The 17831-nt window shown below is 44.0% G+C and overlaps 1 protein-coding gene across 2 annotated transcripts in view; it reads right to left on the bottom strand.

Annotated features, from left to right (window-relative positions):
- Positions 1 to 1666: 1666 nt before the first annotated feature.
- GPR50 (G protein-coupled receptor 50) overlaps positions 1667 to 17831 on the bottom strand; it is a 44535-nt gene continuing 28370 nt past the window's right edge. The window contains exons 3-4 of one of the 2 annotated variants that reach the window (XM_063170526.1): positions 12665 to 12725; positions 1667 to 6085 (exon numbers count right to left, since the gene is read on the bottom strand). In XM_063170526.1, coding sequence (XP_063026596.1) covers positions 5217 to 6085; positions 12665 to 12668 — 873 coding nt within the window. In that variant the 5' untranslated portion in view covers positions 12669 to 12725 and the 3' untranslated portion in view covers positions 1667 to 5216. The remainder of the gene's footprint in view (positions 6086 to 12664; positions 12726 to 17831) is intronic. The other variant, XM_063170525.1, reaches the window with a different exon arrangement.

Below are 17831 nucleotides of genomic sequence, written 5' to 3'. Positions count from 1 at the left end.
TGTACAGTACTTATAGCCCATGAATAATGGATATTATAAACAAGCACTTGAAAATGAAAATTCAGTTAACAATATTATGGAGCTTCCATTCACAAGTGTAGTTCCTGAGTGATATGAATTTTATGGTTCTTATCACCAATGAAAAAAATTTGCATATTCCATCACAGAGTTCTTACAAGAACCTATTCTGCATTTCTCATCTCAGGGTTTTTGTGGTAAGAAGTATTACATTAAGTCCAGTGATTTACATTTTTTCAATAAATTTCTAAATCCATATGCAGTAGCTCTTTACTGACTGGTTTCATGTTATAAATTATAAGCTTGGAGGTAAATACATTAGGACAAATATTGGTTTCTAAATAGTCACTATGAGTGAGATTTTATCCTGGTATTAAATTTCCACACCTCTTGTGTTTTATATCTCTGTCTTATCTCCCAGTTACTATACTTTGTGACAAGTAAGTAAATAAATAACACTGCCTTACTTCTGACAGTTCAATTCATTCTGTTCCACATGGTAGAAACAGCAGGTACAAGTCCATGAAAGGCTTTTCTGGCAGCTCTGCACAGAGAAACATTTTGAGATTTGCCACTGTCATAAACACTGCTTTTAGCATGTCACAATACCAAGCATTTCAGGCTTCATTGTAGAAGCAGCAGGTGAAGTCCAGTGCCGTTGGAAAAGATTAGGGGAAAAAAGTAACAAAACTGCTTGGGGATGTAATTGAATGAATATTCCTGGTTCATTCAACATGTCTGCTCCATGGCTTTTCAGCAGTTCTTTGGTTTAACAGATGTTCTTTGTTTTCCTAGATAATCTCAGCCTCTAGTACCTTAACACCATGGCTCTACGTGACATCTGGTTAGGAAACAGGAGCTCAAGTTGCAGTTACCATTGGGCCCCTCCATACTCCCACATTCCCTGCTTCACAACCAGCTCGGGGACTGCCCCAGAACAGCTCCAGTGAAGTCAGCACAGGAATATAATCAGTGCAAGCTGTGGATAGAACCTATTGGCTGAAGAACTCAATGAGTACAGCAAAACCTGCCCCAAAACAGAGGTGGGGGAAAGAGCACAAACAGAACATCTTGGGTACAGCATCCTCACAAAGCTCTGTGTGTGCCAGCCCTCCCTGTGCCCCCAGCCCGGGGTGACCCTCTCTGTCCCACCCCTTCCCTACAAGCCAACACCACCTTGTGCCCTGACTTAGAGCCCCCCGGCTCCCACACCCTCCTGCTGACAGCTCAGCTGTGCTGTCCTTCCCAGGAAAGAGCAAGGGAAGGGATTTGACAAACTCTGCTCCCACAGCACCCCTGGACAGACACGAGGGTCGGCAGGATAAGGACACTGCAGGGGCACACAGTGAGAAGAGCAATGGCTGTGTGGAGAAAGTTTCTTCCCTGATGAGGAAAGCCAGAGTGCATCAGGCAGCTGGCCCACAGGCAAGTGGAAGAAAACATGTGGATCCAAGGAGATGTCTCAGATGCCTTGGTCATTCACCTCCACGTCCAAGCTGGGCTGCTGAGATATGTGTGAACTCAAACACGTTTGTCAATTCAGTCTGCTTTCTAGGAGTCAACAAAACTCAAGCTGATGTTCCAAATATTTATTAAAAAGTAACTTCTACTGGAGAAAAAAAAAATCAGTAAATAGTCCAATGGCAGATTTATTACATTTTTAACAGGTAAAGGGAATTAATCTATTTTATGAACAAAAATGGCAAGAGGAAAGTATACTGAAGGATTCTCAATTAAACATTAAAATGGAAACAGTATATACAATATACATTTATATATAAATATATTGGTTACATTCTTCTTAAATTGATGAAACAACATTCATTAGCAACATCCAAAAAATATTTCTTTGTGGCAAGAGATTAATCTTTCTTCGCAGCAATACTGCCTCTCTGTAAGTTTCCACCACAACAATTTTAGAGCTTGGGACTAGAATAGATATTCAACACACCATATCAAACCCAGAGCAAGTGATTTGAAACTAGTTTATATGAGATCTCAATGAGACTTAAGGCCAGATATGCAACAGGTGGAACTGGCAGAATGCAATTAAAATTGTAGCATCTCACTGAAATCTCAAATTTGGACTAAAGCTAGATTCCCATAGGGAAACTGTGACACTGCTCAGAATTCTCAGCTAAAACACACTTCCCTTTTTCTGTAAACAAATGCTAACAAAAATAAACTCTCTGTACCCTGTTAACCATTTCCTAACATAAAAATAAGGAGCTGCTTGGGTAGTTTTAAAATAAGTCAATATAAAACTCCATGCTATCCTAAGCGCTGCCTCTCTCAAAGTGCTAACAAACTGCACAGTGTTTCCTCTTTGAGGCTACATTCCCTGCTTCCCATGGTTCATATGGCAAACCTCAGCTCCAGCAGACTGAGCTCAAGCCTCCAGCCATGGTGGCTGAACCAGCCCAGCCCTGGCACCTCCCTGGGACACCCGGAGCCTTCTGAGCAGGTCCTGGGCAGGGCTGTGCTCCCCGTGCTGCCAGAGCAACCCCAGCTCTGCAGGTACTTCACCTGGCCCCTGCAGAGATCTGGGCAGCAGCTGGGCTCAGAGCCTGTGGCACAAGAGGAGCAGATCATTTTGCATAGTTTGGTTGAGTGGTGACTCTGTGAGTCCTGGGGAGATGCCCTGTCGTGCTCCTGCTGCTCCCATCCATTCCTGCCAGCTGGAGAAGGGACTCTCGCAGCTTGCCTGTTCAGGACCTCTTTGGACTTGGTTTGGTTCAAATACTTGCTGGCTGTTAACTTTGGAGCCTGAATAGGAAATAGTGCAAATACAAGCTTAAGGAATAAAATAATAATAAACCCCCCCCCACATTTCCTCCACTGAACATTCAGTTAAAAAGACAAGAATCCTAAAATGAAACCCCAGCTTTGGGATATTTGAGATATTTGGCAAACTTGCACAAGATTCTTCACAATTGTGTTAAAGCAGAATATTTCACTTGGCACTAGATGCTTCAAATAATTTGCTAATGTGATTCTAACTAACACTGTTGTGGCTAATTGCAAATGACTTTGAAGGCAAGTCATGGAACACGGGACATCTCCCAGGCGTGGTGGGACAAACACTCCCTGCAGCTATGTGCCCTCAGTGCTTTTCTTATCCAAGTTTAATTCAAAATGATTTTGCTTGCATGGAATGGTGTGAATTCATCCAGGGTGGTTTTTCTGGAAGGCGAACAGACAACAGTTATTTCTGAGGGTCAAAATACCTTTATTTGGCCATGCTGAGACAGATTAAGAGGCCAAAACAGAACTCAGTTTGATTCCTATTATGGGAGGCTGGCTGCAGTGCATTTTAAAACAACATTCATCTGAAGTGGCTGAGATGTTCAAGTTTGAAACTTCCTAAGTGCCAGGGCACCCTATTAATGCAGGGCCCCCCTGTTACTGCAGTGACCTTCACCACATGGCAGCAGAGACACTCAGTCCTCATGGAGGCAACGCAGCATGCAAAGTTCCTTGGCCCACTTCAGAAAGAGCCTTAATTTCTCTCAATTCCTCTTCCCCCAAAAAAATCAGCAGAAGGGACATTCAGCAGCAAGTTGGTTTCAGAAAGCAGTGCACAAATGGCTTATTATTTTCACTAAGGATTAGGCACACTGCCTGCTCCGGCTTTGGGGAAATCCTACATACATCTCCAGGAGCCTGTGAAGTCTGGTCTCAGTCTTTGAGGCTCAGTGCTGGGAACTAGTCCTGACTAGAACCAAAGAGAGAAGAGTGCAGTCCTTGAGCAGGGGCAGGGCTGCCTGCTGTCCTCGTTAGACCCCCAGGGCTCAGACCTGCCCCTCTCCCTGCTGTGCCCCTCAGCACACCAGCATCAAGGCAGGGGTGCTCACCTGAAGGTAGAGTTGCACCAGGGGAGTCTTACCTGTTCATTTTATGGGATTGTTTCAAAGCAGGGTCCACATTTAAAGCCATAAAGAGATGAATTCACAATGAAGCTAAGGAAACAAAGAAGTCCTATCTACAGACAGCTGCCATCACACACACACACCCCTTTCATACTCCATTAAAGAAACAGCCTTATCTTTGCCCATGTGCTTATGTCTAATGTGATACTGGCTTCCCCAGAACTTCATGACATGGTTTCCAGTGATACAGATAGCACAGCCCAGGCTTAAACAGAACTGATGCATAATTATGCTTAAGCAGCTTTCGTCTCCCCACTCTGTGAGTTAATTACAGTTCTGTACGTGAATAAAATGGGAAAACAACCTCTACTTTTTCTCCCATCAGCAAATTCATGTGCTGTGATGTGCAAAAAAAAGGATTTTTGTAACAACACTGCCTTCCCCTTCTGCCTTTGTCTGCAAGTGTAAATGTTACTGGAACTTAAAAGTCACAATCTGTGTTACACAGATGGGACTGTGCTATGTTCATCTTTTTTACTGTGATGTTCATGTAGCAGTGACTAGTGAAAGATGTTTGGAATGACTGCTGGCCATGATAGGATACTGCCTAAATTAGAATCAGGCTCCAAGTATCTTACTGCAATTAGATTATGTCATATGTCATAAACTTACTCATAGCCTGGGAAGGAGAGTGCAGGGGTACTTAATGTCTGTAGATACTCAATTAAAATGAGTGCATCAGACACACACTGGTCTGGCTTCTGCCTGCCTCACATCTAGCCCAGGCTAGCTCCTAAACCTTAAGAGAAAAGAAAAAGGAAAACACACACCATGCCCATACATACACCTGCTGGCTAATATGGTTACTTATCTATAATATAAAAAGCCATGCAGTTTACACTTTGTTTGATACAGTTCAGGTTAAGTTAATGCTAGAAAAATAGAATTCAGAGGGAGGGGAGAAAGGTTTGTGTGTAATAAATGGCAATTTTGCTGCCTCTCGAAGGTTGCATTTCAAGCATAACTGCATTTCTCCATGCACTCTGAACGCTTCCCTTTTCGGGTATTGGCATGCTCGTGGCAAAAGCAACCAAACCGATTAATTAGGCACACAGTGAAAGATGACATATAAAAAAAAAAAAAAATTCAGTTATTTCCCTTCTGGAAATCCTTATTCAAAGCCTTGATGTCACAGCAATAAGCTAAGCATGAAAGGTTGCAGACTCCTTCCTTGCATGAGGGCAACGCCAGCTGTGCAACGCACACAGCTAGAAAGGCTCTTATGTATTATATACACAACTGTAATCCAGAATAAATAGTAGTCCTGACTCATAGGTGTATTTCAGCGTGGTTGTTGTTGGTTGTTATGGCTGGAGAATGCTTGCTTTTCATCCCTTCTGTCCCGCCCTTGGACACATCAATGAACAGCAGCCTGGGAGTCCACAGTGTCAGCAATATCCTTTTGTATTCCTTCCGAAAATTCTGGTTAAGAAGTCCATAGATCACAGCATTGAGGCAGCTGTTAAAATAGGCCATAAAATAGCTCAGGACAAAAAGCCATTCCGGAATGTGTGGCTGCACTTTTGAAGGATTAATTGAAACAGCAAGGCCAATAAAGTTTAATGGTCCCCAGCACACAGCAAAAAGGACAAAAACCACAAACATAGTCAAGAAGTTTCGGATGTCAGCCGCCCTGAGTTTCTGCTTGCAGTCTTGTCTGACGCGGTGTTTGACTTGAATCACCAGGATCCAGATGCGCAGGTAGCAGAAGGTCACGACGGAGAGCGGGACAATGAAGTGAACCACCACCACCGTGATGGTGTACGACGTGCTCACCGTCTGGGCAAAGGTGCACGAGTAAATCCGGGGGTCATACTGCAGGGAGCCAACAAAGAAGTTTGGCACAATTGCCACCACCGTGAGCGCCCAGGTGAGGCAGAGATAGCAGCAGGTGTTCTTCAGGTTGAAGAGCTTGTCGTACCGAAGGCTGTGGCAGATGTAGCAGTAGCGGTTGATGGCGATCGCCGTGATGTTGAAAATGGACCCAATGACACTCAAACCCATCAGGAACCCACTTATCTGGCAGTGGACATTTCCCATGGTCCATCCATTGTGGAAGATGGCACTTAAGATCAGGGGGTAAGGATAAACTGCAACCACGAGGTCTGCAACGGACAAGCTGACAACAAAGATGTTGCCTACAAAAAAGAACAGACCACGAGAGGTTAGTGTAGGTCCAGATGGACAACTTGCAATTCCAAACTCCTCTTTAGGCCTAAGTCCTCTGATGGGCTTCACTCTACAGCCCATTTGGAATTTGAAACCCTAGAAAAGAAGACTTTGGTCTACTAGTGACAGCAAGGGAGAGTAACTAGGCATGATTGACCTGCATGTTCCTTCTTAGGAACAGTCTGCACTAGAAGCGTTACCTGTAACTTGGCTACAGCTGGGAGTCAGGTACCTGTGGTCCTCTAAGTTGTGTAGGAGAGAAGGATTTTGTTCTCCTTGTTAACCAGCCAGCTTGACTCTCTCTGACCATCATGGGCCAAAGGAGTGTGGTAGGCAAGTTATGTTTTCAGTGGTTTATTAATTTCATTGATAGCAATTGCACAGGAAAAGTCTCTTTTGTTCTCTTGCACGTAAGTAGGTATGCATTCACCAGAATTTCTGCACTGTTCATGTTAATGATTGTGTGTTCTTCAAGGAACCATGGTGCAGGCAGCCTTGATGTGCTTATCTTATTTGGTGTATTTTCCTGTCTTTTTAACGTTAAAGTTGTCCAGTTCAATATGGAAGGTCAGTCACTTCTTCGCTGTCTGGTCCTGGGCAGAGAATGTGATTAATAAGCTGCAGTCAGTCATCTCTGCAGAGTATGTGATGCAGCTTGTTCATTTAGGCTCTACAACAGAGAGTTGAGAGTCTCAGAAAGTATAAAATAATTTAAGCCTTATTGGACTGAAAATTCTGTATTGTGTGGGACAACACCTGACAGCTCCACTGTGAGGAGCAGCCTCCAATGACCCGGGTGACCAGTGACCTTCTAACAGCGCTTGCTGCTCATTTCATGAGTCTGGTGTATTTTCAGGGATGCAAAAAGCCTTTCTGTTCAGTCTGCCAGTCAGCATGGAGGACTGCATTAAGAAAAGGACCCCAAGGTCTTGTGGGAACTGGTGTAACTACAGCACTAGCTACAATGTGGAAAAGGACATCTGTCAATACTCAGCATTTCGATGACCACAGAGAGTGTCATGTCAGCAGGAGCTCAATACTTCAGTTAGAGGACAGCACACTAGAGAAAACAGTTGGTTTTCCTAACTCTGCAACTTTCAGGTGTATCTGCAGCAGTGGGAAGGAAAATATTACTAGACAGCAGATATATATACACATAGAGAGAGCATATATAGAGAATGCAGTTGTATGTAACACATTTGAGGTGTGAAGACCTGTGCCCCTATGTGATGCAGGCAACATCCCACCAAATGATCACACCTACACCTCCTCCTCAAACCCTCGTATCCTGCTGTCTAGTGGAGTAGATATATATTTTAAAATTACTAAAAAGAGGTATTTTTATGTAGTATCCCTGAAAGGACTCTCTTACACCTCGATTCAACCAGATCACAGGCTTTAGCATTTGGAAAAAACATGCAAGGGCTGTTGGAAAGCATGGCTGCATTGCCATTGCAGTTGGGTCACGGCTGTGTTTGTGCCAACAAAAACTATCAGGACAAGTCAACAGCTCATATCAGGGCACTTCATGCTGACCAGAAAGCAGTCCAGACTGGAGAACAGCACCTGGCAGTGTGCAGCTGAGGCAGCTGACACAGACTGTCACTTCAAAATAAGGATTAGCAGAGGTCATGTGAAGTGCTAAAATCTTTTTAGAGAGAAATTTTACATACACAGGTTTACCACAGCACACAGCTTCTGCATCTGCTGGGCCTCAGTGCTGCTTTCTTGCTGATTTAATAACTTACTGAGAGCCTTTTAAAATGCAGTTACTGAACCTGGTCCCCCATATAATTAATTCCATTTATGCCCATTTTCAAGGGCAGAACCAACTGTGGCCAGGTTTAGTGAGGCTGCAGGCAGCCCAGAGAGGGAATGCTCTTCTGCAGCAAAACTTTTATTCACTCGATCAAAAACATGCACTTCAACAAAAAGAAAATGTGACCCCAGCACCAGAATTTCCTTTTCTAAAACAATTTTCAAGAGAGTGAAACAGAGACAGAGGTATCAGCAATTTAGAGACTTCCAGAGGATACTGGAGATGGACTCCACTAACTGGACCACAACTGTCCCTGTTCACTAGACCTGTCCAACCTGGATACACATTTACACACTAGCAGCTAGAAAGCAAGTCTCTGCTTTTGCTGGGCATGAAAGAGACACATTCAATGTCCATTTCTGAACCAGGCAGAGCAGAACAAAGCTGAATGTTCCCTACTTAAAACACCACATCCATGGATTTAATCCAGAGCTTAGAAAAATCATAGGGAAAATTACTATTCTTACTTCACTGCCAGCTGCTGGAAGAAATAAGCAGTTTCTGTTGGTCTTTCTTAACCAACTTGAATATTTGAAAGTAAAAATAAAAGGAAAAAAAATCTATAGAAATAATATTCACAGGATGAACTTCATAGTTTGGATTCAATCCAAGAGCATGGTATTGTGTGTATTATTTTGACACAACTTCATTGCAAGGAGAAAATGAGACGGTTTTATCAAGAAAATAATCATCTCCTCCTCCACTCAGGGGGCAAATCTGCCCTGCTCTGTACCTTCAGTGGTGCAGTCTCACCTCTCCTACCCACCAGGCCTATGGCCCAGGAGGGCGCTGGGTGCCTGCAATACAGCCAGAAAGATTCACTCAGCACTGCTGCACAGAAACAAGATCATCTCCCAGTTTATGTGGCAATGTGCTCAACTTCATCCCTTTCTTCTGGTGAGGAGAAGGGGCAAGGCAGACCCATAAAACAGCCACTTGCAGGTCAGTCCTGCAAACCAGTGCATTTTTAATGGTGAGTACTGAAAAGAGGGGGCACACTGCATGCCACCAAAGCAGAACATGCCCTTCAAAGCATGGGAACTGGCTGTTGGCTAATTATTAAAATAGAAGTAATCTGAGTTAAACATTGCCTTAGCCTTGCAGTCCCTGGTTTGCTGTGAGACCACCGTGTGCTGAGCCCTGCACCAACAGCTTGTGTCCTTCCCTCTGTACCATGAGGTTGGACCCCCTTCCCAGAGACACTGCAGAATGGGAAGCCATCTAATATATGTGGCTTTTAGAAAAGGTGAAGAGCAATCTCCTGCCAATGATCCCCAGTACTGCTTTTTTTACATTTTCCCACTATAAAACAAAAGAGCCTGGCCCATAAATAATACCAGTAGGGCTTTATCTCCAATTTAAATTTATCTGCTTCTGCAACAATATTTTCAGATGTATCTTTTTCTCTTTGTTGGCATGTGACTATATTTCCTCATTAGCTTTCATATTTTCCATCCCTTTTTTAATTTCTACTTATTATAAACTGGCCCATGTGCCACTGTGCTCCATCCCCCAGTTACAGTCATACATGAAGAGGCAGGAATGGGGGAGAAAGGCAAATGTAACACTGGTAATACAGACTTCTCCACATTTTCAGAGAAATTACAAATTCTTTTACATTACAGAAGTCCAACACAAAGCTACAAATTACAGAGGTACAACACAGTGTACTCCACAATTGCTTAGGGAAAAAAAAACCCAACTCCAAGCAACCTGAAGCCCAGCTGCAGAGCAGATTACAGGCATGTGCAAGTGATGCCAAAGGGAATTTATTCCAGAACATCTCATGCCTTAGCACTTCTTTGAGTTCTCCCTCTGCTCCCATAAACCTATTTCTGCCCACTCCAGCAGTCTGCTCCTGTACTCCAGCAGTTGCCTGGCCTTGCCTCTCATTCTGCCTGGATTATCCAACAACACAGGTTATCTGAGGACATACCAAGCCCTGGTTCTAGGAAATGTGGAAATACCTCAATGAATTCTGCAAATCAATAAACCACATACGCAAAAGTCTTTACTGGCAGGCTGCCCCAGCAGCACCTGACTCATCCAAACAGGTATCATTCTGCAGAGCCTGACTGAGCATCACTGTACAAACAGCAGGGTCACTGGCACTGCCTGCCTCAAGAGGCTGTTGGAAATCCCCTGGTGCCCAAGCTCCTGTTGCACAGATCCAGCCTCTCCCTGGTTTTCCCACACAGCAGCTGCAGGCTGTCCTTTACAGGCTGTGGTTTAGCACATCCTGAACTGAGAACCAGAATTAAAAGTTGAGGGTGGAGAAGGAGATAAATTATTTTTCTGAAAGCTGTCACTTTTTGTACATCTCAAAATGTCCAAACCTCTTTGTTATTCATATGAAGTTCTTTTACAGAAGTATTACAGAACTACAAAACTGTTTCCTTCAGGTGAACAAGGCAGAGATGCTCAATGGAACCTGAAGTCAGCACTGTTACCTGTACACCCCCTGCTGAAACTGAACTGTCCTGAGTGACAGGATTTGCACCAAAGCAGAAACACAGCTGTGGACCAACTTCTGCTCACCTGGAACAGTCTAACTCCAAGTGAGCCTGCTGTCCCAGCTGCTGCTTCCTCCCCACTCTGTTCAGGGATTTGAGCTGTTCCCAAATAGACAGTGCCCAGCACAGCATTTTGAGGCAAACAAAACCACACACAACAGCTTCAGAGGCAGCAAGTGAGAAGCTGACCCATGGGCACAATGGATGAGTGCCATGGGGCTCACTGCATGACTGGTCACCTTGCTGTTCCAGCCTCTTCCCAGCAGTGAGATCAGACCCTGGTGTCTGTCCAGCTTCTGCCACATTAACTGACAGCTGTAGAAAAGCAGGTCTAAAAACCTGTATTATAAAAATGTGCTAAGATACACAATAACAGAATTACAGAATCACAGAATGAGCTAGGTTGGAAAAGACCTTTAAGATCATCTATTCCAACCTATTACCTGACACCTCCTGGTGCTAGGAGGCACTGAGTGCCATGTCCAGTCTTTTTTTAAACACCTCCAGGGACAGTGACTCCACCACCTCCCTGGGCAGATGGTTCCAGCACACAATCACTCTTTCAGTGGAGAATTTCTTTCTGACATTTAACCTAAACCTCCCTTGGCACAGCTTAAGACTGTGTCCTCTTGTTCTGTCAGTTGCTGCCTGGAGAAAGAGACCAACCCCAACCTGACTGCAACCATCTTTCAGGGAGTTGTAGAGAGTGATAAGGTCACCCTGAGTCTCCTTTTCTCCAGGCTGAGCACCCCCAGCTCCCTCAGTGGTTCTTCTCAGGGTTTGTGTTCCCAGCCTCGTTGCCTCCTCTGGATGTGCTCAGTGTCCCAAGGTCCTCCCCAAGCTGAGGGCCCAGAGCTGGGCACAGCACTCCAGGTGTGCCCTCATCAGTGGCAGGTACAGGGGCGCAGTGACCTCCCTGCTCCTGCTGGCCACACCTTTCCTGACACAGGCCAGGACTATTGGTCTTTCTGGCCACCTGGGCACTCTGCTGGCTCATGTTCAGTCTGCTGTCCAGCACACCCAGGTCCCTTTTACCTGGGCATTGTCCAGCCACCCTGTCCCCAGCCTGGAGCACTGCAGGGGTTGTTGTGGCCAAAGTGCAGGACTTGGCACTTGGACTTATTAGACTTCATGTTGTTGGACTTGGCCAACCCATCCAGCCTGTCCAGGGCCCATTGCAGAGCCCTCCTACCCTCCAGCAGATTAACACAAGCTCCCAGCTTGGTGCCATCTGCAAATTTACTGATGGTGGACTCAATCCCCTCATCCATTTCGTCAATGAAGATATTAAACAAAATGCTGAAAGTTTATTGATGTAACTGGTATGTTTGCAGTGACTTCTTACTACTGTAATTATACTATAAACCACAGTGTATAATAAAGAGAATCTTAAATTTTATGTTTGTTCATTTGTTCATTCAGGCTTTATAAAAAAATCAACAGACTCAGGTCTTCCAGATAGATGGGATTTAAGACACACATCAGCCTCAGAGACATATATAAAATGAGGTTCAGTAAACAATTTAACAGGCCATGACTGTAAAGCAAGCCTCTGATGACCACTTACCATAATCTAATACTTTCTGTTTAACTTTCCAAAGCTTATGCTCACTGCAAAACAGAAACAAAATGGACTATTTGCTTCAAGCAAAAAAATAAAGTCATAAAAAGCTTTATTCAGCGTGCAAGAAGACTCTTTATTAGCTGTGATGGCCTCTTTTTCCTGTTTGTTTTTACCTGCCACTTGCTGTGTGATTGCTTGTGTGTCACTAACACCCAGCCTGCAGATGTAAAGTGTGTGCTCAGTTCTGCTAAGTGGCAGTTCATAGGAAACGCTTCCAGATCAATTTTCTTCTTTTATGACATAAAGATACCACTGAGCATGTGCAATCATACTGACCATGCACTGCTGTAATTAAGTGGATGCTGTGGTGTTGGGGGATGCTGAGCCTGCAGCCCTCACTCTGAGAAGCATTTCTTACACCACAAACTCTGAAGGGTCATTCCTGGGTACACAATATTTACCCCATCAAAGTGCATTAAGAACAATCCTTCTGTAGGGGAGTGGGACCATTGCACTGATCCTTACAAGCTCCTGGCTTCCACACTACACACAATGACACAGGAGGAATCCCAGACTGTTGTCATCTCTTTCCACCATTCTGATAAGCACTGATACCCTGATGCACCCACATGACAGCTCAGTGTATACTTACCCATTATGACAACTGAAAATGTTTGACAGGGGAGCACAAGTGAAAATCAGCAAAATTCTCACTGAGATCCAGGCAAACAGAAAAAAAAAAAAAAAAAAAAAAAAGATTTGTTGTTCAATTCATTAATCCATAAATTTTAATTGAGGATTTTATTTGTGTATTGAGGGAGTATGCTCAAAGAGAGGAATAAACAAAAGAAAGGGAAAGGCATTCAATTAATTATCTGCTATCATTACTCCATTAGCATTCAGACAGGGATAAAATGTGGTTTCCTGCAGTTAAACAGACAGTGCAGTTGGGCTGTCAGCTGCTCTCAAATCCTGACTGTGCTGCACAAAATGATACACAGGATAATAACAAAAAGGGCAGGAGGTATTGCCAACCCACAGCATTCTTAGCATATAAGATTAGACAATGTGGAAATATCCAATTTAAGGACATTACAAAAGTCCTAAAAATGCATTAAACTCCAGAATAATTTCACTCCTGAAAACAGTCCTTTGAGATCCCTCAGCACAACCACAAAGCCAGAAAACACCAGTATGCAATGGGCTACCAACTATTAGCTGGTTTGCTGGCATCATTATTCCCTGTGGGAAAACTGGGGGCACTTAGAGCTGCTCCTGCCTTGTGCCAGCCCTGCAGATGCACAGAGCAAGGCCAAGGCAGTCCACAAAGCAAACTCTCCTCTGCCTTGCTGTGACCAGGCACTTTGGCACAGCTTTGGCATCCCTGACTCCACGAGCCCTCTCATCAGTACATCCCTCCAGATCTGAAAGCTGCCCTTCCCTCTGGACCTCTGAGAAAGGAGGAGAAAAACCTCAGAGATTTACTGGAGAAGAAAGGACCAGCCCTGTAGGGCTTCAATTACATTTGTTATGCACCATATATTATCATGGCTGGTGGCTCAAGGATTGTTTACATTGCCAGGTGAAGGACTGGATTTACTGGATTTTAAACTTTTAAGTCATGACTTTCTAATTGTCTTGCTGCCAAAACCATATTTGAGCCATGCTTTCAGCCACTCTAACTGAATGCAGAAATGGGCAACAGTTGGCAGTGTTCACACCCCAGAGATTCATAAGTTTCATTTGGCTAAGATCAGCCAGATTCACAGCCTTAGCTGAGCTCAGAAGTCTGTGGAAATGAGCTAGAAATTAGAGAACACCCTGTTAACATGATTTCATATCCTTCCTTACATCACTTACCATTGCACTGGAAGCAATGTAAAGGGGAGGATTTTTCTTTTGCTGCTACACAAATGGTAGCTGGACATTCGCTCTCATATGAATAAAAATTATTAAATTCTATCTTCTTCTGAACACCTAAAAAGTGGTCAGCCCTCTTTTGGTACCAATGCAGAGCAACTTCCCCATCTTCAGAATTTCAAATACTTTATAAATAAAAGGAAGTTTTTACACCATCCTAGGGAAACTGTATTTGGCAAGTTTCCAAATGTTGTTACCCATTAATCCTCACACATCCTGCTCACCTCAGGCACTCCCTCCTGAAAATGTGATCTGAATAGAATATAAAGAAAGGAAAAACAATATAAAGATGACATTTTACCTACCTTCAACATTTTTCAAATTTCTAAAATACCATTTAATGTTTATTTAAGTGTCTTTTAATGATTTCTTCCTGTATTTTCCTGTAAGCTCTGACCCTTCGCATTAGGGAAAACCACAGTGCTGTAATTCTTACGGATTTTTATACTTAGCTCTTGCTAGTGGGATATTTTTCCTGAATGCAATTATGGCAACTGAATCTGCTAGTAATGGAGAAGGAGTAAGTGGTGGTCTTGATCCAGCTCCTAATAAATACAAAAGAAGTGCTAAAAAGTGCCCTTTCTGCTTATGAGCCCCAGATTTCTGTCCTTTCACTGTTATATCCACCAAACTCATCACCTGCAGTAACACTGTGAGACAGTGAGCCAATCCACACAAAATCCTGATTCCTTCTCCTATCAATTCCAAATGCCTGGACTAAAGATGGGCCTGGAAATCCTGCCTGCCTTCACAGCACGTCCCAGCAAGGCTGATGGAGAGCAAGTGTCAGAGCCAAGAGGGCCTTGGGGCCATGTTCCAACTTGCATGGAGTGAGAGGGAGCCTGAGCACCTCTGTCAGTGCCAGGTGATCTGCAGAGCGTGTCTGACTCTGCAAGGACAGCAGGCTGGTGGCCACCTAACCCTAAGGCAGCTTCTTGTGGGACACAGGTGTCTCTGGGAAGAGTCTACACAAAACTCCACACAGCCAGAGGTCAGTCCAGGTACCCACAGTAGCAGCTGGCACCCTGGATACCACTGTCACCCCCTGAATTCCAGCTGTTTGCCCTCCTTTTCTGCCTGAAACCCCTGCTGAGTGGCACTCTGTTATGTAGAGCAGCTGCCCCATCCACACCCAGGCTGTGCAGGAAGCACAAGCCACTGCCCTTATGTTTACCCTCCCACACTGGCCACATGAGCTCAGGGATGAGCTCTACCAGCCCACGTTAACTCCAGGCCATTATTTATCACCTGGTTTGTAAAGTGCTCTCAAAGAGGAAAGACCCTGTATAAACACAAATATGAATTATTGCCAGCATCCACTGAAATGACAAACCAACATCCATCCTCTCCCAGTCCTAGCAGCTGTACCACCAGCATTTGCCATCTGTTACTATTCTAGAAAAAAAATCTGCCAACTCAGGCTTAGTAGACTTAATAATGCTCTTTTGCTATTGGTGTTGGTCAAAGGGTGCTCCCAGAAAGGAGCTGTGTGCAAGCAACCAACTCCTAGGCAGCTGTCAGGCAGAGCATACAGTCAGATATGAACACAGAGCTCATTTTAGTGATAAAAACCTTGCCTGACTGCCCTGGAGGGCCCTGCTGAACCACCACAGCTGAGCCTGGGAGTTGCTGCTGCTCCTCCTTGTGCCTCACCAGCAGTTTGTTGACTAAACCTTAGTGCCAGCACCAGTCACTACAACCATGGACATGCACTGCAAAGGAGCAGATGCCACAATTAATAACTTGTCTTGACATAGCAGGGATGATTCTCTCTCCAGTCCCAGCTCTTCCTTCTTAGCTGGGGAGAATGGGAGGTGGTTTTTTCCCCCCTGTAATTCTTTTGAATTGCATATGGAAATAATGAAGTTACTAAAGAAACAGTCACCACACAAAAATGAAGATCATTTAGTGTTTAACTCATTCTGAACCAATTCTAGGTTTCCTGAATGAAGGCTTGGGTGTTAGGGCAGTAGCAGGGTAACGATCACCTGTGCTTCTGCACAGCATTTGCCATTAGACTTAGGGAAAAGAAACATAATTTGGATCCAAATTATCTCCAAGGTGATAGCACAGTTGTAGGCTACAGCACAGTCCTGGTATGCCACACAGTGCTGTGCCCCAAATGATTGGCTTTCTTCAGAAGACCTTAACATATTTAAAAAAAAAAAAAAAAAAAAAAAAAAACCACAATACCCCATGGGCTAGATTTAGATCATAGAATTCCCTAGAGCCCATTTTTTCTCCTGTGGCCTCACGCTGAAGCTGGCATGAAGCAGGTACAGCCACAGTACACACAAGCAGTGGAGGTGAGGCTGGAAGAGAAATGATGCCATGAGGGACAGGAAAGCAGCATGACCAGGGACAATGGAAAGGGCTGAGATACCTGAAGAACTGCTCATCCAGCTTTCACAATCTGCTAGAAGAGGCCTAACAAAATGGACAGGCAAAGAAAGAATCCCAAGATGTCATGGCTTCATCAAGACTGTGTGAACTGTGAGAGACACAGTGAATGCAAGTAGGAGAAAAGAAAGTAAAAGAAAATCTGTTCTGGACCTCCTGGATCAGTCATAACTATTTACTAATCCCACAGGAAATGGAGAGTTACTTTCACCTGGAAACACTTTAGAGACTCTGATACAATTACACAGGCAAAAGTCCAATGCAAACAGTTAAAGTTGGTTCAGTAAGAATATAATGATACTGGAAAATAAAAAAACTCTCATGCCCTCATTTTCCCAGAAAGGAGTCCAAAAACATTGTTTCCCAGAACATCAGCAATAGTTTCACTCCAGATATTCCACAGGGTTTACAGAGCTCATGTCAAGCCTGGGTACAGGATGAACAAGAAGAAACGATCAATGATATGAGAAACTTGGACTAGGGAGTCCCAAATGTATTGCTGGATGTCATCTGCTACTGTTCTTTTCCTCATGACTTACAAAACACTGAGGTGCCATGTGTGGGTCTATAAAAGGAGAGAAGATGTTTTTGCAGTAAAGTCCAGAGTAAATGAGTTCCAGCATGAGCCTGTGTGAACAAATGGCTCAAGTGGGTGTGCTCCAACACCGATCTCAACGGGAGTCTAGTGGTGGATAATGTCCAAGTGGCTTGAAGGCAAATAAGACTCCATGGGACAGTGACACCTAAATTACTGAAGGCAGTAAGTAGTCAGACTTAGAGGCAGCAATACACACATTCAAGGGCAGATCTCACACCTGTGGATGATACTTGAAGAGGCTGGCAGACACTTTGCTATCAACAGCTTCCAGTAGAAGAGCACTGCTGGATTCTGATCTTACAAACTATGTTTTGCCCTCAGCAAAAAAGAAAAAAAAAAGCTCCACAAAGAATAAAAGGTGCTGTAAAAAAGACCATCCACATAAGGCAAAGAAACTCTGACGTATTTAGCTAAATTGCCTAATCCTGGAATACCCCTGAGTCCTACTCTCTAATCTGTAGTGATAAGGGTAGGCCTACTTTTAGAGTTGTATAACCACCATCAATTGATTATGCTTTCAGTGTCCCCTTAAAAATTTTCCCCTCCTTTCACTTTTTCTCCCTAATGAAATTTCTCAGGAAGAAATAAATCACAGACATTTCTTCTCTCTGAAACTACTTAGCATCCACATCCACACCTCCATACTTCAAAGTGGTAATGTGTTCACTTGAGCCTCACGATTCCCACTAGGAAGCCAGGAGGATGCAGCCCTTTAATGCTAACCCTGAGTGACCTTTCAAGCTAGTTGGAGGTTGGTAAAGGAGACTCTGCTCTCCACCTCCATGTTTGTGCAGCCAAGGGTGTGACTATAAAATCCATCAGCAACAACAGAGCTGGAGGGACCCTGGGAGGTCAACTGAACATCCCCCTCAGCCACAGTTCTTAAAAACTGCTAAAAGGA

This window comes from Melospiza melodia, chromosome 16 (genome assembly GCF_035770615.1).
Source record: "Melospiza melodia melodia isolate bMelMel2 chromosome 16, bMelMel2.pri, whole genome shotgun sequence".
Classification (NCBI taxonomy): domain Eukaryota; kingdom Metazoa; phylum Chordata; class Aves; order Passeriformes; family Passerellidae; genus Melospiza; species Melospiza melodia.
This window is presented reverse-complemented; position numbering and strand designations above follow the sequence as displayed.